Here is a 23,150-nt window from a genome sequence, read left to right on the forward strand (position 1 = left end):
AGTGTCGTCGTAAAATAGCACTGAATGGGTCTTGCATTAAGATTTAAATGGGAATAGCTCTGTTGCTCAGCAGTCAAAGCGCTGGTCTTCTAACCTGGGGGCCCTTAAGTTCTTACTGGAGATTCTAAGTCAGTTTGCATCCTGCATTGGTAACATTTTGAAATGTGGATTTCGGCGTGTAAGTGTGGTTCTTTCTTGAAACTTTCTCAAAGATTTCATTTTCGAATGTGTTGTACACTTTCCAACGTGGCTTTTTTTTACCAGACATATGGCAACGTAAAATATAAGTTCATGGGCAGAATCCTTAACTGAGTTACCATAACATCAATTGATCTAATTAACCAGGCAACGTGTGCTGATGCTCAAGCCTTCTTTAATCCTGTTTCATTTCACGTGTGTCTTTTAGTGACAGGGGCTTTAACTGGCTCCATAGCTCAGTGGTTAGAGCACTGGTCTAGTAAACCAGGGGTCGTGAGTTCAATTCTCACTGGAGCCTATATTTTACGCATCATTAAACTGCAGTATTATCATTATTTAGTTGGATGTGACAGTTTCAGTTTGTGAGCACCTACTGACACCTATTGATAACTGCAGTGTGTTATGAAGCATATGGTGATTCTCACCGGGCAATGTCTGCTGATTAAACCACCAAAATTTACATTGTGAACGGTTTGGAACATAAGACGGGTTCAGTCATGGAGATCCGAAACCAGCGATTGAGAGTTACATTCTTATTGTTCACCAAGATCCAAATGAGTCTCCGGAACAACGTACGTGGAGCTCTTTCAGTCAGTGACAGCGAACTTTCATGATACTCGGGGGCATGGAGCCAAGCGCGTTTGGTGTAAATATCATGCACGAAAAACTCAGGCAATATTTATTGGATAAAGCCAGTCAAATGTACTCTTTAGAACGTTGCCTTACTTTCTGTTCGATGTGGTGTGTGTTTGTTACAGGCTTCCCCAGTCATCAGTTATAAAAGCTGATATTTTGCTCAGATGGCTTTGATAACTACCTCGCCTGGTTTACAGGAGGTGGTGGGTTCGATTCCGACCCTGACGCCTGTTTGCTTGGAGTTTGCGTGTCTCTCTCCGCGCTGGTCGTGTGGACTTTTTTTAGGGTACTCCGGGTTTGCCATCCACATTTAAAATCAACGTCACACGTTTAGAGTATTTGGCTGCTATACATTTCCACGTGACGATAAGCCTCTTCGTCGAGCTATCATTTGTGATAGCCATGTCGCTTCTGAAAAAGAGCTAAAAAGCTCAGTGGGACCTCACCTGGTAAAATAATTTTTAAAAAAGATCACATCCTGGTGCGGTGAGGTTGACGAATTGTGAGCTCCCACGTGTTTTAGGATGTTCGTCACGCAGTTGCGTCGTGAGCGCCCTTGGCACATTGAGAACTGCAGGGGGCGCAATAACTTTTGTTACACTTTTGGAACTTCGGCTTTGCGATGTTTGCAATTAATATAAGCTTTTACAAGGTCATATGTCATGAAGGAACATCTGTCTCAACATAGCAGAGTTCGTGCATACGCCCGCACTCAACTTTAAATAGTGATATTTCACCCGCAAACTTCGTCTGGCTCCATAGCTCAGTGGTTAGAGCACTGGTCTCGTAAACCAGGGGTCGAGAGTTCAATTCCCTCTGGGGCCTTAATCTTTATATTAACAAAAGGCGATCGTTCTTTTTTAGACGTTATCCATGTGGTGTTTGTGAACACCGAGAGCTAATTCAGAACAAAAGGGACTGTCAAGTATTTATCATTTAGTGTGAATACATGACGTTTTGGGGATAAATTCATTACGTTAAAATTACTCCATTGAATGACTCAAAGCTTTTACACTTGTGATGCTCTGCTCTGTTGTGTGCGTCTTTTATGGAAACGTTCTCCAACATTTCATTTAAAAATGGGGCTTAATGTGAGTGCTGGACTTGTGTTAATGATTGGGATTATTATTCATGTTTACCCACGTTGCATTTTACTTGCCATACTTTTAAATGGAAACATCACAAATAAATTAATGGACTCACTTCCATATTCTGAACGCTTCGAAAATAGTACTGAATAATTTTCCTGGCAGCGTATCCTGAAATCCTTTCTTGATCCTGAAGTACCAATGGTCAAGACATAGAATCCTTGTATGCCTATGGATATCAGACCCCTCAGCTGGCTCCATAGCTCAGTGGTTAGAGCACTGGTCTAGTAAACCAGGGGTCGTGAGTTCAATTCTCACTGGAGCCTACAAATATTTTATTTTTTGTGTTTTTACTTATGGCCACGAACATTTCCTAATAAACTCTGAAACCACCAAATGTCCACCCATGAGCACCAACACTATAAATACGGTTATCTTAACTTATAATGCTTCATTGCTGAGCAGAGCAAGATTTTTAGAAGGGGTTGTTTTGTATATGTACGTGTTGTCATGCAGCTCAGTGTGTTCCTGGAACAGGTTTAGCAGGCCTCCTGCTGGTGTGGCGCTTGGCTCAGGCATTGATAATGATCTGAGAATTAGAGGAAGTGCAGGGAGGCGGTTGTTGTATTTGTAGACTTTGTTTTTTTTTGCATTTGGCGCAGAACATCACAGTTTATCATAAATAACAGTGTACTGTACGTTACTTTCCCAATAAAACCTCTCCCCTGAGTCTCAAGACTTTTCATGCGAGTCCTGAGCACGTTTCCAATGATGAGTGTTTTTTTTCGGAATGTGAGGAGGAAAAACCAGAGTAGCCATGCGAATAAGGGGTGACACTCAACACTGCCTTCTGCTGGCCGCTTGCAGCCTCGTGCCTGTAAACATGTGGAACACCCTGGTTGCCTGTAAACACGTGAACATCCTGGTTGCCTGTAAACACGTGGAACACCCTGGTTGCCTGTAAACACGTGAACATCCTGGTTGCCTGTAAACACGTGAACATCCTGGTTGCCTGTAAACACGTGGAACACCCTGGTTGCCTGTAAACACGTGGAACACCCTGGTGACCTGTAAACACGTGGAACACCCTGGTGACCTGTAAACACGTGGAACACCCTGGTTGCCTGTAAACACGTGAACACCCTGGTGACCTGTAAACACGTGGAACACCCTGGTTGCCTGTAAACACGTGAACACCCTGGTGACCTGTAAACACGTGGAAAACCCTGGTGACCTGTAAACACGTGGAACATCCTGGTGACCTGTAAACACGTGGAACACCATGGTGACCTGTAAACACGTGGAACACCCTGGTGACCTGTAAACACGTGGAACATCCTGGTTGCCTGTAAACACGTGGAACACCCTGGTGACCTGTAAACACGTGGAACACCCTGGTGACCTGTAAACACGTGGAACACCCTGGTGGCCTGTAAACACGTGGAACACCCTGGTGACCTGTAAACACGTGGAACACCCTGGTGGCCTGTAAACACGTGGAACACCCTGGTGACCTGTAAACACGTGGAGCACCCTGGTGGCATGTAAACACGTGAACACCCTGGTGACCTGTAAACACGTGGAACACCCTGGTGGCCTGTAAACACGTGGAACATTCTGGTGACCTGTAAACACGTGGAACACCCTGGTGACCTGTAAACACGTGGAACATCCTGGTGACCTGTAAACACGTGGAACACCCTGGTGGCCTGTAAACACGTGGAACATCCTGGTGACCTGTAAACACGTGGAACATCCTGGTGACCTGTAAACACGTGGAACACCCTGGTGGCCTGTAAACACGTGGAACACCCTGGTGGCCTGTAAATACGTGGAACACCCTGGTGACCTGTAAACACGTGGAACACCCTGGTGGCCTGTAAACACGTGGAACACCCTGGTGACCTGTAAACACGTGAACATCCTGGTGACCTGTAAACACGTGGAACACCCTGGTGGCCTGTAAACACGTGGAACACCCTGGTGGTCACCCAACCCGATAACTAACCAGGCCGAAGACTGCACTTTCTGGATAATTTGGTCATTTTGATAGTCGAATACATTTCCAGATCAGACTATTAAAGTTGCATATAATCTATGTTTGGTTGACAATGCAACCAATGGCATAATGCTATAGTTCGGAGCGCAACATTAAAATCAGAATCTTTATTTATCCCGGAGGAATCCGGTGAGCAATGAAGCTGTTTTTTCACAGACGTGCAGTTGTCACAGATGTCCTGTGCAAATGTACATAACCAGGCTCGAATCCGGGCTTAGCTTTCGAGGTATGATGAGATGGGGCATATTCAGGGTGCTGTGGTCGTAGTTTGAGCCAGAGGATATACTACACACATGGGGCCACCCTGCCACAGACTCCATGTCGGCATGGACCCTTATTTGGTAAGAGCGGGCACAAAAGTCATGGGAACATTTTCATCTGGGATTGCAGATGTGGCAACGGGCCACGTAAAACTGTTACGCGCAAAGATTCATAAACTAAACTCGTGGTTAGTGGTGCAACAAGCACTCATCAACAAAGAGCACCCATCACACTTAATTAACATAATTAGCATCATTAACACTGCCGTATAACGGAAATGTATGTAATGTACTGACCTACGAATATATTTATAGATCTAGATCACAATTACTGTATATACATTCTTCCCCAAATTAAAAAAATATATATTTTCCAATATTTTTGTGTTATTGTTTTTCCTGTGACCAGCTGATTCTTTTTCGATTGCTGTTATGACTGATCCATTAGCACTTAGGTTATGATGTAAATATAAAGGTGCAGCCGTGAAATTACTCGCTCACACCACTGTTGGCAGAAGGGCCTCCACTAGAGGGAGGTGTCGAGAGTATTTGGCCTACTACTCCATGCTGGCTTGAGATCTTGGAAGAGGTGGGAGCACCCACACTTTAGGGGCCGTCCATAAATGACGTCACGCGATTTTTGACGATTTTTTACCCCCCCCCACCTCGTCACACGACGTCACAAAGTCAACCCCCCTCAAATATGACGTCATAAAGCTCTGCCACCCCCAAAATAAAACATGCTTCTAATCGCTTAAAACTATTGTCATTGTGGTGCGTATTTAATGTGCCGCTGCACTCTGATGATGAAGGAGAAAACATTTATTATGAAGTCTATTTAATTAAGTAGAACGTGTTGTCTATATTTATTGAAAGTTGCGCATTTTGATGTGACGTCACATTTCTCACCCCCCCCCCCCCTTGTCACACATCGTCACAAATGTCTGACCCCCCCCCTCCCCTAGGTGCGTGACGTCATTTATGGACGGCCCCTTACCTCACCACACAGCACCAGCCAATCGACTCCGATGCATATACCGATGTATTATACTGCTGCGCCCGAAACGTCGTGATTTAATTTATTTTATACCTACGTGACTTTACCGAAATAACCAAAGAGTATGGATCCCTGCAGTCACGAAAACTTCAAATAAAGATTCATTACAACCATGTCAGCACACCTCTTGACTTAACACTAACACATTCCTGCGGAGGGAGCTGGTAGGAACGTTGGGTTGCTCGGTCAATGGCCAGGGTCAGCGGCGGCGTGGTGTATTCCGCAAATATGCCCGACTGTGAGGGCGGGCACAAGCCGGCGTGAGTAGGTTAAACGTTGAGTTTTATAGGGGCACCACGGGGTGACCAGCCCCTCCCCACCCCTCCCACCCCCCACCAGCCCCACCCTCCCCACCCAGCCCCTCCTCACCCAGCCCCACCCCTCCCATTTTTAGATGCACGACGGACGGACACAATAATCCCCTGTGGGCTGGTGTTACCAGAAGGTTCATACCAGTATAATAGTTGTCACTGGCTCAAACAGTCAAACATACACACGCATGTGCTACTACGCACGTGTACTACTACATACGTGTGTACGCGTGTGCGTCGGTAGTGCCGCGGCTCCATAGCTCAGTGGTTAGAGCACTGGTCTAGTAAACCAGGGGTCGTGAGTTCAATTCTCACTGGAGCCTACAAATATTTTTGTTATTTGCGTGAATGTTTTTTCCCCCATTATTATTACTTAGGAACCCAGCGACTCGAGTTCGATTCCTTTCTCACGAAGGGAACAACAGTGACGATGATCTTAAACTGGTTCCTGGGTCTGACGTCGGTGGAATCGGCCTCTTAATATTAAGCGTCGCACGTGGTGCTGTGTGTAGACTTGGCCACTAGGGAGAAAAATGCGGCCAAGGGCGCGCGTTGTTTGTCGGTGACCCACCACCGCCTCGTGTGTCGTTCCCGGCCTTCATAGGCGCTGCACTTTGCCCCAAGACTCTGTGTAGGCTGTAGGGGGGATCTTTGTCTTTGGTGCTGTGCGTGGTGGAACGCGGTGGTTACTGGTGGTGCGATATAATCCTGGCCAACACCGGCGACGAATATCTGCGCCGGTCCTGGGCCTCCCCTAGGTCGACTCGGCCTCAAATGACGGTACCGAGACGGTGTGTGAAAATCGCTACTGGGGAGACAAAGGCGGCCGGGCACGGCGCTGGCCATCCACCACCACGTGTGCACTCGCCCCAAAACGTATTTTGGTTATACGGGGGAATATTCTGTCTTGTGCATTGTGTAGCGTGCTGTGCAGTTCACAAAGACGCCAGACGATTGAGCACAACGTTAAAAAACGATGTTAAACATTTTACGGAAGTTTTCTAACGATTTTCAACGTGTATATTTTATTTTCATCGCTACTGAATGTTTTGTAGTGAACGCGATTCACATATAAATGGGTGTGGGCAGCGATACGTATCACGTGGCTCCATAGCTCAGTGGTTAGAGCACTGGTCTAGTAAACCAGGGGTCGTGAGTTCAATTCTCACTGGAGCCTTAGATATTTTTTTATTTAAAAATAAGTTACATTTCAGATGTATATTGCTTTTATTATTATGTGTAACGAATATCTGTTAGTGGGCTGCAAACGTTTACGTTGGCTTTACTGGAGAGGAATACGTTTGTATGAGATATGAAGCGGTTGAAATATGTAGGCTGATTCCTGCACAATGATTGCGCAATCAACCTCTGGTTGGGAACTTTTTAGAGACCCACATTAAAACACGGTTAATGAATTTTGTTAGCAATTCATTTTTTTACAAAAATTACATTAAACTATATTTCAGCCAATTTTTGTATCTTGTCATTCAAGAGCATCATTAAAATTTACACTAATCACTTAACCCGTGTCAAATACTTGTGTTAATGTAATCTGCAAATGGGTAACTTTTATACATTAATCAATATTTATTTTTACTGGAGGAATCCGATTTGCTATTAAGCTCTTTTTCATCGATGTCCAGTAAAAGGATGGTACGTCACCTTCCTTTGACTGACGAGTTAGGAGTTTTCACTTCCTAAATAACATACCTGTCAACCCATTATCAGTGCCCACCTTATTAAAGACCAATTCAGGACATTATTGGTCACCTCATGCCCTTAACATCTCAACGTTCAATTCATCCAACACACAAGGGAAAAACACAAATAGACTCATTTTTTTGCCTGGATTGAAACGGCTGCACACCGTATGGACCTGAAAACTCAATTTCCCTGTACAAGAATACAGGTAAACCGTATGGGTTCACAGGTATGCAAATATGTGAACCTTCAGGTGAGTCAGCATAACAAAACATTGGCAACAAAGAAATTCTGTTCGGGTTGCTGACGTGTCCGCAGTGCACATTTACATGCTGGGTGTGGCTGCACTACATAGTTACACAGCATTGTGCAGCGTTTGTCATCAGCTGTTATATAATGATTTAGCAGCATCGGTTACAGGAGTGGCTCCATAGCTCAGTGGTTAGAGCACTGGTCTTGTAAACCAGGGGTCGCGAGTTCAATTCTCGCTGGGGCCTTCGTGTTTTTTGATCATCTAACCTTTTTTATTCAATTGCCGGACATGTTAACGCAATCTTTGCAACGCGTCCAACGGTCGTCAGCGTATTCATTGGAAACAAATGTTCCCGACTAGGTTTTTGTTGATGTTTTACGTCCTGGAGATCCGTATTGACACACTGAAGTCACACAGATTTGTAGCGTCTCGAGTCAGCAAGCCACTTAAATACTGCCAAGTGGCTGGCCCACAAGAGGCCAACGATATTTAAAAAATGTTTAATTTAACACTCGGTGAATGAAGTTTATCACCAGTGTATTTGTTAAAGGCTTCCTGTGGCCTGTTGGCCAGGTTTGTGGCAAAAGGTTTTTTTGGTATTTATCAGGACAAATTACGTTTTCTACCACTGGCAGTTTTGCACCACTGGCATCTGGCTTTTTTGGAGAGGTGTAAAATTGTTTGCGACTTGGTAATGGTGGTCGAGACTTACGACAGAGTGCCAGCCAAAGGAGTGAACAGTTCTGAGAGGATGTCCATGAAAGGTAAAACAATGAGATCAGCTTCTGTGCAGGAGCTTGATGGATTATTAAATCACAGGATCGTGACAGATAGTCATGGCTTGGGGAGGTCTTCATCCAGCAGTGGAAAATAAATGAATGGTGACAATGATTAATAAGGGCTTCCATTGACAGCTTTATTATAAATCCAAAACTTTTTAACTTTCACAAATAGTTTTGGCTTTCCTATGTCACTTATTGCTGTCTTGATTTAATCAACCACTCAGAATGTGCGGCCACTGATATCAGTTGCCACTTAAATTTGTCAACAGGTGGCACTGCTCAGCTTGTCTCCACTATGGATTTGTAAACTAATTGGTTGCTTCTCGTCCAACACATACAGGTTTGGCGAGACTTCAAAAGCTACGCGGAGAGGCACTCATCAGGCAAGGCTCCATAGCTCAGGGGTTAGAGCACTGGTCTTGTAAACCAGGGGTCGCGAGTTCAATTCTCGCTGGGGCCTTACTTTGTTGCTTTTGGTTTAATAAAAATTGTGCATTTAGTATGAACACATTAAAAGCTTTAAATTCTAGATTTGAATTTCGATTTAAAGCTTTCGTGACTGCAGGGATTCATCTTCTTGGTTCTTTCGGTAAAGTCACGTAGAAGGGAAATAAATAAAAATAAAAGAATTCTCACGACGTTTCGGTCACAACGCAAGCAGCCGTCCTCAGGTGAAGAACAGGTCTGTCGGAAAGACAGCGTCTGAATGGGCACCACCAGGCTTGGCAGCGTATATTTAAACTGGGTTGGAGGGGGGAAGGGCGCCTTGACAAAGGATTTGAAGTTATTGTGACTGCAAGGATCCATACTCTTTGGTTTTTTCGGTAGTCACGTAGGTTACCGAAAAACCCAAAGGGTTTAAAAGCTTTAAACTCCATTAAATTAATCATTACAAGCACGGTAATAAATGAGTCCATAGGTGGATGAGTACATCTCCATGCTGTCAGTCGTCGAGGGTTGTTTGACCAAACGTTATCGCCACTGGTCAGTGGAGGGTTAGTAAAAGGTGAAGACAGCGCAGGATCGGTTCAACTATCACTCAGCATTGACATTGACGTCAGCCGCAGTCAGGAACCAAACCACGAGTGCCACACAGCTCCCTTCCATTATAGCCTGAACGATATACCGATCATTTTTCACCTAAAATCTGTTGCATCAAAAGCCAGGTAAAATAATCACGTTTATTTTACAAACTCAGTAGATTTGGCAAAAAAAAATACATCCAAAACGTAGCATTCATTCAGCAAGACAGCTGTTAAGAGCGTAACAAAATGCAACCAGGTATAAATCAACATACTTTTTAAGCAGCGCCTGCATTTTATTCTGTAAAAATATAAAATCTACATTATAATTTGATTTAAATATCACTCAACATTCAACTCTACATCAATTCAGCAACTACGAATGAAACGTCATCATAATCACACAGTATTTACACAACTAGATATGCAACTGATTCTCAGCTGAAAATACGTGAACAAAATGTAAACTTGCTTTAATTTCCAGTATTTAAATCAGCATTGGGCTCTAAAGTTGTTTATCAATAAACTAATGTTGAAAAATGTGTCCACCGTCAGTCCCACACTCATTAACACCAGTCTCAGTCCATGACCTCCAGTTACCCAGACATGGTCAAATTCGAGGCAGAATGTCTGCCAGTCAACGAACAGCACCCACAAAACATCCACAGACCACCTAACCACAACAATTTCATTGCATGGGAGGTGACTGGCCGATATGCAAACTCAGAACCAGGGTTAAAATATGGAGGACCCAACACTAAAAATGTACCGCTAAACCCCAGTTCTTTGGTACCTTTGACTTTAAAATCTGTAACTTTTGATATTCCCGCTTTTGTTGCATTTTATCGACAGCGGGTGGTGTCGTGGAGGCCGTTGCCGGCACCGGCTCAACGCATGCCCAGCAGCTGCCGGCTCTTGAGCTGGGATTCCGCCTCGAGGTATCGCAGCTCGCGCGTCCGCAGGTTCGCTGCCTGCAGGCGCTCGCGCAGGGCATCCCCTCGTCCCACCGGTGCACGGCACGGCCCCGCCAGTGACACGACCGTTGCCACCGCCGCCGCGACCGTAGCCGTCGCACCCACCATGGGGCCGGTGTTCTCCTTGCTCTGTGCGCCGTCTCCCACAAACTGCACCTTCTTGCGTGCTAAAGAAAACTCGCCGTCTGCTGGAACAAGGAGGGGAGGGCGAGCGCTTGCGTGAGTTTGTAATCGGACACCCCTGATCGTGTTAGTTTGGCACTTGTGGTTGTTGATGTGTGAATCAACATCAATCACTCGCGTCACCAGTTGCCACACGTGCAGTGTTTCGGCATTCCCTGCGATTCGACGAATTGCTACGTTTTGGGCATTACGATTCCATCCAGGAGTGGATACTGTTCTTGCCTTGTTTGAAAAGTCTCATGGAATTGCAGGTCTCCTGATTTTTATCTCATTTGGTTGGTCTCATTTGTACCATTAGCCCAAGGGTAATGTTATACTTTCTTTCCCCCTCTGTTACATGCTGAACAGTTATATATTCAGAGAATGCATTTGGCTCCGGGAGACCCAAGTGAACACTTTATTTGTTATAGTCCAGTGTTAATAAATCTCTTTTCTAATGAATTGTTGTGAATGCATAAAAGCTTACACCATTGTGCAGTACTTTTGCGATGCTGCACGCTGACCGTAAGCTATAGTAAAGCAATACATGTTAAGTGGTGGAAAAACACAAAATATACCTCAATGAAAGCAGTGTCAGTGCATTCATCAGTTCTGAATCGTATCGGGGAGGGAAAACTGCGTTTAATATTGTTTTATACACACAGCCTTCGTGTATGAAATATTTACAACCAAGCCATATAAAAAGGTAACAACTTGAAAGATATTTATTAATCTGCAGTATTAAAAACGTCCGTTTTCATTTTAATGAGACATTCGCAAACGCAAAACGGCAACACCAACTACGAAAAAAGTAAAACCTTTATTAATAACAATATCATTGTCACGTTTCCATGCAAGTTTGAGCAAGACCATTATTGCAGACGCAAAATCAACTTCGTATTTACACGTAACCATGCATTTTTGCGGCGCTCACACGCGCTGAATAATTCATCACTAGCTGCCGTGCCACTGCACCATAATTAGCCGTGTGGACAGGGCGAGTGTTGTTTGAAAGAAGCGATTAAGGCCAGCACGACTCGTGGTGCGATGTGACCAGGACCACACACAACCCTGCTGCCTTTTGTCAATCCAGTGTTGATATTGTCACATTCCACGAGATACTCACTTAGAGCCGAGTTTATCTAGGACCAGTTAAGATATTATTCGTTCCCTAAGTTAGCTGTGGCAAGGAATTGAACGAAGCTCACTGGGCATATAGCGGAGTGTGCACAGGACTGCATCACCGATCCCCATACACACACACACACAGACATAAAGACCCCCCCTATTGGGGGCAAATGAGCACCTATGAAGGCCGACGCTTCACACAAGGGCACGCTATGGTCAGCACCACATGCAAACACACACACACACTCAGGCGCGCATACACAAAATAAAGATTCCCACGTATCGCCATACAAGGCGAGTGCTGTTGGCGAGCCCCTATGCTACCAAGCACTTATTTGTGTAAAAAACTATTGGGGCAAGTGCTTTTAGCGAGCACCTATGAAGGCCGGTAAACCACATGAGGAGGGTGGGTATATACACATACACACACAGACAAATCGTCGCTTGTCGGTGCAGCGCGAGCCATCACGTGAGGTTCATCTTGAAGCGGGCAGCGGTGGCCGCTCGCCACTGCCGCCTGGGCTGCGGGGGGCTGGTAGCGCACAAGCACCCGCAGTTACCTGGGTTCACGAGCTCGGCAAGCGCCGACCCCGGTGCCGGCACGCAGCAGCCCGGCGCATCCAGCTTCAGCGCCAGCTCCTCCATCCTGCGCGGCGACGGCACGAGTTGGGGTACAACGGAGAGACCGCGCGTCAGAGCTGCGGTACCGGCATCGGATTTCCAGACCACAAGGGCCGGTTGCGTAAAAATGTCTTGGGCCATATTCACGTCTTGGTGAATGTTCCTTTTGGTCCAAGAGAAATGCTTCTGTATTTTTCCAAACTTTTTTTTTACAATTGTGCTAGTGGCATCATGTCATTAAACGGAGGGTCCATATGGTACTCTCAAGAAGCAAGGCTTCACGCTGTACGTTAAACGTTACGGTTAAGTAGATATCATAGAACCGCTTCCGAGATCCTCTCGAGTACCTATAAAACACGAAGAGGGCGGTTCGTTCACAACTGCCACAGGCTTCAGTCTCTCTCTCTCCAGCTACCCACCTTTCAGGGTTCTTTATTTAACCACGCGAGAGCTGTTAACAAGTGTGAACTCGTTAAACCACTCAATCACACTCCTTTATTGATTCAAATGAGCCTTCGAGGTCATCCCTTGCATGTGAAACCTGGGTTGACAAAAATTCGTGAACGCACAGTCGTGTTTATAGGAAACGGTTGCGAGTAAATTTCCCAGTCTGAAATGAGACCTAAGGCATGGAATGGCGTATGCTTGTGATCGTGAATATGTCATGCTTTATTTGATTTCCGCCTTTCCTACCTGGATAGTTTCTCGTCAGCCAGCCTTTCCCGCAGACACAGTTCCTTTTCCCGTTCTATGAAAAACAAACCAACTTACAAGTGGAAAATAATGCAGTTGGGATAAAACCCAATTCACAGCTAGAACATTTCTTCGAGTATTTTTTTACCAACCGGAGCATCGCATTTATACGCTACATAAATCCAAATTCCAGCGCATTTTTACAACTGTACAATCCCTTTGTTGCCGCTCTGTACAAAACATTTGTTATGGGGCTACTGAGCCGATTCTTGGAGGAAGCTGAAACGGACTGGCTCACGTTCCAACCGCTCCTCCCGCTCGCGCAGGGCTTGCTCCTTGGCCTGGAGCTGCTCCTCCTTGCGACGGAGGTCTGCCACCAAGCCCTCCTCCGCAGAGGGGCTACCGCCAGAGCGCCGCTCCGTGGTGGGGACCCCGCGCGGCTTCTCGGGCGCCACCCGCGCCTGCTCTTCTTCCAGCACCTCCGCCAGGAGGCCGTACTGCATGATCTGCTCGATGGATGGCCGCAGGTAGTCCTGTGGCCGCACGCACGCGAACACGTGCACATTCATTCTACGTCGATCCAGACTCACAACTGTTAGAATGCTATCCCGCCCTACCGCCCCCCCGCCCAACCAACTGTTGCCGCAAAGGAGTGTCCACTACTCCCATTGTAGGAGTACCTTTATTAACTTTCAAAGCTATACATCTCATCTGTTTTGTCAAGACGGTAATCTGTCGCGAGGTTGGATTACAACGTGGACAATGATCCAGTTCAATCCATCGCAGCCTCGCCGCTTGGTTTTCCCTTCTGGGCAACACGGTCCCCTTGACGTGCGAGATGCACCTTCAGGTTGAGCATCTTGGAAATTATTTCGTTCAGCTCGTCCGAGTAGCGGTACGGGATCCTCCTGAACTTCCCTTCCTTGATCTTCTCCGCCAGCTGCTTCTGGTTCATGGCCGTGAATGGGGGCCTGGGGGCGACAGGAAGCTGTATCTGTGGTGGCGGTGCGGCATTGCCAACTTTGCTGTTTAGATAAATAAAGATAATCCATTCCAAGGTGCAATACATCACACGCTTTTCATTATTTCAATTGTGCTATCGGCATCATGTAATGAGAAAAAAAGAATCAATTTGGAAATCTTCCACAAAGCAGTGCATGCCCTCATGGTAGGTACCAGTCCCTGGAAAGTGGCATCACAGAACTACGTTCGAGATCCCTTCAATGGCTTCTTATCCACACTCGGGTGGCTGCACCTCCTAAAGCCTGCCCCTCTCGCAGAGGTGTCCGTCGCATGGCAAATCAAAATTTGTGTTTCTCGGACAGCTGTAAAAATACAAAATCAAGCTAAAATCTAAAATTTTATCTAGTTTTATGCAGTCATTGTTGACCAGGATGAGACCATCTCGATAAATTACATAACCTGGATTAATCGTGGGTGATCAACTCAGATTTCAACCCAGTATCTCAAGTGCCAAATCAGTGCTCTGACAGGTAATGGAATCTCTGACCAACCTAGCCACGTTTGAGGCCCGACTTAAAACCAGCCAAAGACACGCATGACTCAAGTTCTCATGAAACATGTTTGGCTTCCACGCTGCACTGGTGGTGGTCGATTTCTCACGCAATTGGCAGCCTGCACACCGTACTCACACCAGCGCGCAGAGCTCGTAGAGCAGGCAGCCCAGCGACCAGATGTCCGACTTCTCATTGTACGACATGCGGCTGAACTGCTCCTGCAAGGACACAATCCCACGTGCGCCGTCGATAGACGGAGGGGGCCGGTGGGGCAGCCCACGGAATCCCTCGTGAGGATTGCCGATTCTGACAAACTCCAAGCAGGTTTGCGACAACTGGTCAATTAATATTGACTATTGCACCTAGCACGGTTGGCTACGTAAGGTGCGAAAGAAGTTCAACATACATAATATTAATTCTTACGGCCATGGTATCAGTAACTGAATTGTGGGGGTGAGAATCAATCCTTTTCTATTCATGCAAACTCATGATATTTTTTAAAGAATAATGGTTTACATGAACTAGACCGAACAAACGAGACAGAGCAAGACAGTTTACGTGACATACGTCGAATGAAAAGGGCAATCGAGATGCAACGAGACAAAGCAAATGAGGCAGTACAAGGAAAACGAATTCTTCAATCGAAGCGTGAATGTGAATCGTGACAATGAGTCGTGTAGAGAGTGAATTGCCACACACCCGTCAAACACGGCATGACGTCAAACGCGATGGTGGTGGGTGGCCGTTAGCCGTACCGGCGACATGTAATAGGGCGTTCCCACAAACGTCTTGGCGAAGCTGGTGTCATGCTGGAGGATGCGTGCCAGCCCAAAGTCTCCGAGCTTCACGTTGTGCCGTGCGTCCAGGAACACATTGGCCGGCTTAAGGTCGCGGTGCAGCACTGTGCGCCCGCCGGCCGTGCGCCGGTGGCACTCGCGCAGCGCCAGCACAAGCTGCGCCAGCACCCGCAGGACAAACTCCTCCTCCAGGAAGCGCCTGCAAGGCAGCGTTTGAACGGGGACGGCAAGGGTGACGACACGGTTTAGCGATAGGTAAAAAAAAAACGGCTCACTAAATGCATTGTCCAATTGTCAAAGCCATTGTGATTCAATTCTGTCCATCTCCCTCAAGTGTCTTCATTTCCCCTTCTGCTATCGTGCCATCTAAATTCCATTCTTACCTGTGACTTTCTACCAAGCACTCCCTTGCTCTAAACAATCCCTCTCTTCTTTAAACTCTCCAGATGCACGTGCCTGCGATCTGAACATCTATCATGAGACGCGATCGCATTAAAGACGCTTTTAAAAAATCCAAGACGTGATTGAAATGTTAAAAGCTCTTGCGAGGCCATGGCAAAAGAATAACACCGGTAGCTAGGGTATGGCAATTTGAGATGTGAAAGCAGGCTCCGCCGACTCTTGTCGATAGGCTTGTACTGAGTCTCTCCCCCAGTGACTTGAACTGTCACGGTCCGCCGGCATGTTTTAATTCAAGAATCCATTCCTTTTTGTCTCTTTTTTGCTGTCCCATTAATTTGTATCGATCCCTCTTTCTTTTTTGTTCGTTTGGATAGTTTTATTTGTTCCATTAGGCTAAATGGAATGACAAAGCAAAACACCAAGTCAAGCTGGAGCAATGCAATAAATACAGCTAGGCATGTAACTATTACCCACCCTAGAATAATTCCTTTCAATACATTTTTTTTTTTTAAATGTCCTTTATTTTTTTTCCATCAAGTTCTGTCTCATTTGCTCCATTATCCTTCGGACGTTTGCATATCATTTACCTATATGTTACATAAATAAAACAGTGGAGTTTTACTAGCACGATTTTCTGCATGTATTATGAGCAAAATTATCGATCTGAATAATCTGAGAATCGATTTTGCCTACTTGGTGAGAACCAAAAAAGTGGGGCCTCCATCTTGATTTTGGGGACCAAAGTTGTCACACATTGGTGAGCAAGCGTGCGAGTGAGCGAGTGAGCGTGCCTGTCACGACGGCAGCGGGAGATGAGGCTGGCAAGGTCCCCGCACTCGCAGTACTCCATGACGATGTAGAGCGTGGTATTGCTGCGGTCGATGATGCGGTCAAAGTAGCGCACGATGTTGGGATGCTTGAGCTCGCGAAGGAGGTTCACCTCCGACACCAGCATCTGCTTCTCGGGTTCTGACATGGTGCCGTAGTCCAGCACCTTCCACACCAGCACCTGCCAGACGGGTGGATGGTAGTGGAGGTGAGCATGCCCAGAATCCTCGATCAAAATACGGCGGCCAAGCCAAATAATTAAGGGAGCCTGAGTTCTCACAAAAAAATCGTGGCGAACCAACAGCCCATGTCATGTGGCTCCTGGACAAATGAGACCTACCATTTTGAAACAGCCTGAAAAACAACATTTATCGTGCATGTAAATGTAACTTTTTTCGCACCGTACGTAGCCAACCATGCTGAAGTTAAGTATTTTCAAACTGGCAATAATGAGTGTCTAAATTTAGCCTGCTCAGCCTCTTCTGTTACTGAAAGCACCTCTTACGGTCAAATAGGCGACTGAAGTATGCAAAAATGTGTGCTGGTCGGTCAAACTTATTTGAAAGTCCCATACGTAGGGGTTTTTACTGTACTGCCAAGAAAAAAAATCTGCTATGATAATGCTTCTGGCAATAGCTTTAAGGTAGCTTTTTTCCCATTTAACGATCCTTCAAAGTTGTATAAGGGCATCCTGTCACAGCCATGCTGTAGGAATACAAGATGCGTTTTCCCCCATTCACCTCAAATTCCAAAACTAAAATAACCAATGTTAATTTAATCACCATCGAGCAGTGGATTGAGAATAACTGTCAATAATCACGATTTCCAGCCACATTAATTCAAAATAATTATATAAGCAATCAGGTTACACGTAATTGTTTTCTTCTTGTTGCCATGAGAACGTTGTAAGCGGATATGCATGCATATCCTAACAAAAAGACCGAGTCACTGCCATAATACCTTTAGAAGAGTACAGTATCGTAATCATGGCATTTATTTTATTCAGTAAAGCCACACTGAGATTCAAGACTCTGTAGGATTCGTGTGGGAGAAAACCGGAGGAACCCCACCACACAAATACTCAAAACTCTGCTAAAGACGGGTTCATTAACCCACTTGCTGCACTGCCATATCCCGGCCACCTCGCAGCGCAAACATCTTTTTAAATCCTTTATATTAAGTTCGCTTGCTTGCTTGCGTGCTTGCTTGCTTACGACCGTGCAAATCTTTCGGTCGTTTTTTAACCCACTTCCCGTGATCCAATCGAGCTGACATTTTCCACACAGACTCGTTGTGCGTGACAATTTATTTTCGTGAATTTTTTTTCTCCAAAATTTTACACTGTTTAGGGAAAACAAATTAAATATTGAATTACCAATTGCTTAATGGTGCCAGGCAATCATCTGACCCATAGGTGGCAGCCATCTCAAGCCAGAGGACGAGAGGACTCGAGCCGCCACGCATATAAAGGATTTAGAGTGAAAAACTTTGTTTTTACGGGTTTACTTGTTGGAGATTCACAAATCTCTGCGTGAGCCATCAACCCTGGCCTTTTGAAGCGTCGCTTTGGTAAGGCGCTCATAGCAACAACAACCACCACCACGCCTGGCTGCTGAACAATTTGGTCCGTTTCAAGTTGGCACCGTGGTAGTTTACGGCGTGGTGGTGGTGGGGGGAGGGAAGCTTTAGTCCACCGGATTTACAAAAGGTCAGCGCTTTATTAATTTATTTTCTGTATTTAATTGCTAACGGCGCTGCAGGTTTATTTGCGTTTGACACACACACGCAGCCATCCATTCGAGTGGGAGTTTCAACACTTGGGCAGACAGGTGATCCGCTTGGGGGCCGTTGGTTCCTTTTAGTGCAGTGGTTCTTCACCTTTACTGCAGACTTGCACCCCCCGTTGGGTTCTCAATCGTAAAAAAATGTATGTTAACAAATTCGTAGGTTTGATGAAACAAAGTAGTTGTAACTCATGTGCCCGTGCTTAATTCGTGTTTCAATGATTTACGATTCTAAATAAATATGTCAATGTCTCGCACCCCCAGAAAGGGCACCTTACACCCCCAGGGAGTAAGTGCACCCCCGCGTTCAGAACCACTGGTTTAGTGGGAGCAACTGAATAATACTGAACATCGACCCACCTTGGCTGCATTGTTTGTCATCCATGAGAATGCGGAATTCCCACCACTGCCCAATGAGAATGGTGCCTGCCAATGTGTGAATTTGAGCAAGGATGCACTTTGAATGATACTTATTTCTGAGACTGATCTATCAATACATTACTTAAGTGCAATACTACATCACTTAAACAAAATCAAGTTTGCTGAGCACAGGAATAAACAGTACTATTGAATGTGTAATAGTGATCCATACATTTCTGGCATTAAGTAAACTTAGAAGCGCTTGGGGAAAGAGATGGAAGGGAATTCCGTAGCCGGGGTAGTGACATGTCACGTTGCAAGCGTCTTCACAAGCAATAATCGATCCACTGCTGGATGAAAACCTCGACACCGCCGTCGCCATCTCACTCACGGTCGTGCGACACTTTACAACGCACAGACAGACTCCACGACTCATAAACAATCCACCACGGTTGTTGACAACCATTAGGTATTGACCTTTGAATTGTGTACAAGTGGAACACTTAAATACTGAACGAATCCGTCTCACCTTGCCGTCTGACTTGCGCCGGATCTTCTGACACTCGCCGTAGGAGCCCGTCCCGATGGTGTACATCACTTCATACTCGTCCAGCTGCGACGGCATTGTAGCCTCGTTCTCTTCTCGACAAAGACGTGAAACAGTTTAACTAGTGGCTGTCGTCTGGTGATAGTAATTAGGGTCCGGGTTAAGCCTCATACCGTGGTGGTTAAAGACGGAAGAAACGTGATGAAATAATTTAGATCTGCCCTCGCCAAACCCAGAAACTGAGAACCCTTCGGGACCGAGCCTGGTCGAGACACGCACCGCAACCGGTCGCTGGAAGTTACTGCATACAACAGCTTCGCGCGGCTTTACCCTTCTAGGTTGAAAACAAACAAAACAAAGTGCTTATTTACGAGCGACCGTTAAACGTCTACTCAAGACGAAACAACCGCCACACATACCCGAGGAAACCAAACGAGGTACGCGAGTTATAATGAGAACGAGGGGGCGAGTGCCAAGCAGCGCATCGGGTCGAACCGCACCTCGTTCGCTCGCTTCCTTCCCGCCGGCCTCGACTCCACGTGCGCGCAATTTCAAATCCCGCCTCCCGACAAAGCCAGCCCTCTGATTGGCCGACGGGTGCTGAGCACGTGACGAGCTTGCCGGGCCACCCTCACCTCCCATTGGCTGTCGCCACTTGACAACAAACGGTCGCTGCCGGGTTCGCGCGCGCCACTCCCGCCCCCGTCAAACAAAGCCGCCCCCACCCCTCCCCTCGATCCCAACCGTCGCCTTCAGTGACGCGGTTTCCACGGCAGCCATCTTGGGTAGGGGGGGCATGAACCTCCCCTCCATTGGCTGTCACCACTTGACAACAAACCGTCGCTACCGGGTTCCGCCTCCCTCGCCAAACAAAGCGGCCCCACCCCCCTCGATCCCAACCGTCGCCTTCAGTGACGCGTTTTCCACGGCAGCCATCTTGGGTAGGGGGGCATGAACCCTCCCCTCCATTGGCTGTCACCACTTGACAACAAACGGTCGCTAACGGGTTCCGCCCCCCTCGCCAAACAAAGCGGCCCCAACCCTCGATCCCAACCGTCGCCTTCAGTGACGCGGACTCTCTTGGCAGCCATCTTGGGTAGGGGCGTCACACACACACGCCCCCCCCCCATTGGCTATCGCCACTTAACAAAACGATCGCTGCCCGGTTCGCACCACCTCGCCGCCCCCGCCAAACAAAGCCCCCCCCCCCATCCCAACCGTCGCCTTCAGTGACGCGATCTCCACGGCAGCCATCTTTGGTAGGGGAACGACCCCCCACCACTATGAGACATATCCTTTACCAGTGGCAAAATATAGTTTTTACACTTTAAAATGGTACAAAACCTGACACCTAACCCAAAAAATCCTACAGTATTATGGACCCCCCTCCCCCCCATTGACTTGTATGGGGTGACGTCACTACAAAATAATAGAAAGAATATTTATTTATATACTGCAGGAGAAGGAATCCGATTAGCTGTAAAGCTCTTTATTCACACATGTTCAGTCAGGAGGCACAGGGTCAGAACGTTACAACAACAAACAATACAAACGCATGTTAGGAGTTCAAAGCATAGGAAAGGTAAACAAATCATTAATACAATCTATTCAAATAAAATGCAACAATTTTATTTTATCTTACCAGGTAAAACCCACTGAGCTATTCGCTTATTTTTCAGAAGCGACCTGGCCACAAATGATAGCTCAACAAAGTGGATTATCGTGTGGAAACTTATGGCTGCAAAATAATCTCAATAAAGTACTGTACTGTATTGGCTTGTAATTCTAATTGCATTCGCTTTTTGAGTTTAACAACGGAACGGGCGAGACAAACCTGGTAAGAACGGTGAAAAGAGACCCCAAAAAAATGAATCGATTCTGAATTTGAGTCGTTTGTGAATGAGTGTAGAAACCCTGTAAAGTACATAATTACACATTCTCATTTTACCAACAATCTGCACCACAGTTGTTCTTCACGTTATTTTCAGAGAATGGGTGGGGGAGGAGGGGGCACTTTCACCGAAAAGCCATCATCAGTGTGAGGGCCGCCACATTTGAAACCATTGTTGGGTTTTACAGTAGCACGATGATGGGTGCTGTTTTCACAATTTGTGTATTGTCGGGGGCCACACTAAAGGCCACTGGGGGCTGCACTAAAGGCCACTGGGGGCCGCACTAAAGGCCACCAGGGGCCAGCCACCAGGGGCTGCACTGAAGGCCACTGGGGGCCAGCCACCAGGGGCTGCACTAAAGGCCACTGTGGGCCACACTAAAGGCCACCAGGGGCCAGCCACCAGGGGCCGCACTAAAGGCCACTGGGGACCACACTAAAGGCCACCAGGGGCCGGCCACCAGGGTCTGCACTAAAGGCCACCATGGGCTGCACACCACGGGCCGCACTCAAGGCCACCAGGGGCCGCACACCAGGGGCCACACTAAAGGCCACCAGGAGCCGCACTAAAGGCCACCAGGGGCCGCACCAGGGGCCACACTAAAGGCCACTAGGAGCCGCAGTAAAGGCCACCAGGGGCCGCACACCAGGGGCCACACTAAAGGCCACCAGGAGCCGCACACCAGGGGCCACACTAAAGGCCACTAGAGCCGCACTAAAGGCCACCAGGGGCCGCACACCAGGGGCCACACTAAAGGCCACTAGGAGCCGCACTAAAGGCCACCAGGGGCCGCACACCAGGGGCCACACTAAAGGCTACCAGGAGCCGCACACCAGGGGCCACACTAAAGGCCACCAGGGGCCGCACACCAGGGGCCACACTAAAGGCCACCAGGAGCCACACACCAGGAGCCGCACTAAAGGCCACCAGGGGCCGCACACCACGGGCTGTACTCAAGGCCACCAGGGACCGCACACCAGGGGCCACACTAAAGGCCACCAGGGGCCGCACTCAAGGCCATCAGGGGCCGCCAGTGGCCCCACCGGCCTTCCAAAGAAGAACAACTGGACTTGGCAATACAATTGGGGTTAAGATATCCATATGGGACTTTTTTTTGCCAGTATCAAAATATATGAAAATAATAGGTGTTACCTTTTCTGGTAATAAAACAGGTGGTGTTAAGATTTTCAAACACCACATTAGATACCTTATTAGAAGGCATCCAAGTCTGCATTAACCACACGTGCTTGTGGTAAAACACGCAAACACACATGCTCTGATAATATATGCAGTGTCTTTGAGAAACCCATTGGCCTATTTTATTGCCAAAAAAGGGTAGAACCTCCTGTTATTACTTTGATATTGGCACAGACATACATACTTAAATTAGATTCGAAGCTTTCGTGACGGTGTTAGACCAGAGGACACCGTTTTGAGACAAGGCTCAAAAGAAAGCTGTCTCTGGTGTGGACCAATCCGTTTCAAAGACAATGCATATATTATCAGTGTGTTTTTTTGTTTGCATTTTGACCACAAGTACTGTGGTTAATGCAGACATGATTCCTTGTAAAAGGTTTCAGTTTGGTGTTTTAACATCTTAACACCTTCCACATCCCCCGCCCCTCGGCATGGCTCCCCGTGGCTTGCCGTGACGTAAGGGACCGTGGTGATTTACAGGCAAAGTGAGTTGAGCGTCGACAATTAGAGCCGGAAAAAAGATTGTTTAATTTTTTTATTTTATTTTAATGATAGAATATAGTATTGTCATCAGTATGACATACCTGTACCAAGTTTGCAGTCGATTCGACATTGGGAAGGCAGTTGAAATTGATTTACAAGATTTGAGGATACGACAACAGGCAGAGTTAAATAAAAGCGTGTAAAATGTTGAAAAATATATATATTTTATTTAATGATAGAATATAGTCTTGTCATCAGTATGACATAAGTATACCAAGTTTGCAGTCGATATCACATTGGGAAGTTGGTAAAAAGTGAGTTACAATATTTTTTGAAGATACGACAACAGGCAGAGTTAAATAAGAAGCGTGTAGTAAAAAGGGGAAAACCTATTCTCA

At 46.6% G+C, this 23,150-nt stretch overlaps 1 protein-coding gene and 7 non-coding genes across 9 annotated transcripts; 7 read left to right on the forward strand and 1 right to left on the reverse strand.

Moving 5' to 3' along the window:
• The first annotated feature begins 423 nt into the window (after window positions 1-423).
• On the forward strand, window positions 424-496 carry TRNAT-AGU (transfer RNA threonine (anticodon AGU)). Its single transcript has one exon. It is a non-coding gene; the product is annotated as a tRNA-Thr (tRNA).
• Window positions 497-1,586: 1,090 nt separating this feature from the next.
• Window positions 1,587-1,659, forward strand: TRNAT-CGU (transfer RNA threonine (anticodon CGU)). The gene has a single exon. It is a non-coding gene; the product is annotated as a tRNA-Thr (tRNA).
• Window positions 1,660-2,175: 516 nt separating this feature from the next.
• TRNAT-AGU (transfer RNA threonine (anticodon AGU)) lies at window positions 2,176-2,248 on the forward strand. Its single transcript has one exon. It is a non-coding gene; the product is annotated as a tRNA-Thr (tRNA).
• Window positions 2,249-5,859: 3,611 nt separating this feature from the next.
• Window positions 5,860-5,932, forward strand: TRNAT-AGU (transfer RNA threonine (anticodon AGU)). The gene has a single exon. It is a non-coding gene; the product is annotated as a tRNA-Thr (tRNA).
• Window positions 5,933-6,713: 781 nt separating this feature from the next.
• Window positions 6,714-6,786, forward strand: TRNAT-AGU (transfer RNA threonine (anticodon AGU)). Its single transcript has one exon. It is a non-coding gene; the product is annotated as a tRNA-Thr (tRNA).
• A 948-nt stretch (window positions 6,787-7,734) lies between these two features.
• Window positions 7,735-7,807, forward strand: TRNAT-UGU (transfer RNA threonine (anticodon UGU)). The gene has a single exon. It is a non-coding gene; the product is annotated as a tRNA-Thr (tRNA).
• A 925-nt stretch (window positions 7,808-8,732) lies between these two features.
• Window positions 8,733-8,805, forward strand: TRNAT-UGU (transfer RNA threonine (anticodon UGU)). Its single transcript has one exon. It is a non-coding gene; the product is annotated as a tRNA-Thr (tRNA).
• A 695-nt stretch (window positions 8,806-9,500) lies between these two features.
• Window positions 9,501-19,750, reverse strand: NEK2 (NIMA related kinase 2). 2 transcript variants are annotated; one of them, XM_061549857.1, is made up of 9 exons: window positions 19,163-19,750; window positions 16,453-16,670; window positions 15,218-15,458; window positions 14,598-14,680; window positions 13,790-13,916; window positions 13,244-13,478; window positions 12,946-13,000; window positions 12,192-12,277; window positions 9,501-10,529 (listed from the first exon to the last, which is right to left on the reverse strand). In XM_061549857.1, exons 1-9 carry the CDS (start codon window positions 19,256-19,258, stop codon window positions 10,255-10,257), a joined length of 1,416 nt encoding a protein of 471 aa, XP_061405841.1. In that variant the 5' UTR covers window positions 19,259-19,750; the 3' UTR covers window positions 9,501-10,254. The 2 variants fall into 2 exon arrangements, with proteins under 2 accessions (XP_061405841.1, XP_061405842.1); XM_061549858.1 differs by having other exon boundaries at window positions 9,502-10,526; window positions 19,163-19,749.
• Window positions 19,751-23,150: the final 3,400 nt, after the last annotated feature.

Source organism: Lethenteron reissneri, chromosome 11 (assembly GCF_015708825.2).
Source record: "Lethenteron reissneri isolate LAM-NWPU_2019-01 chromosome 11, ASM1570882v1, whole genome shotgun sequence".
Lineage (NCBI taxonomy): Eukaryota > Metazoa > Chordata > Hyperoartia > Petromyzontiformes > Petromyzontidae > Lethenteron > Lethenteron reissneri.

Excerpts from the sequence above, each read along its gene's own strand:
- NEK2 (XM_061549857.1), bottom strand. The coding sequence starts at position 19,258 with ATGCCGTCGCAGCTGGACGAGTATGAAGTGATGTACACCATCGGGACG. Across the intron at positions 16,671-19,162 it reads GGCGCAAGTCAGACGGCAAG|GTGCTGGTGTGGAAGGTGCT; the intron begins GTGAGACGGATT and ends CCCGTCTGGCAG. Across the intron at positions 12,278-12,945 it reads GCTGACGAGAAACTATCCAG|GATGGAGGAGCTGGCGCTGA; the intron begins GTAGGAAAGGCG and ends GTCGCCGCGCAG.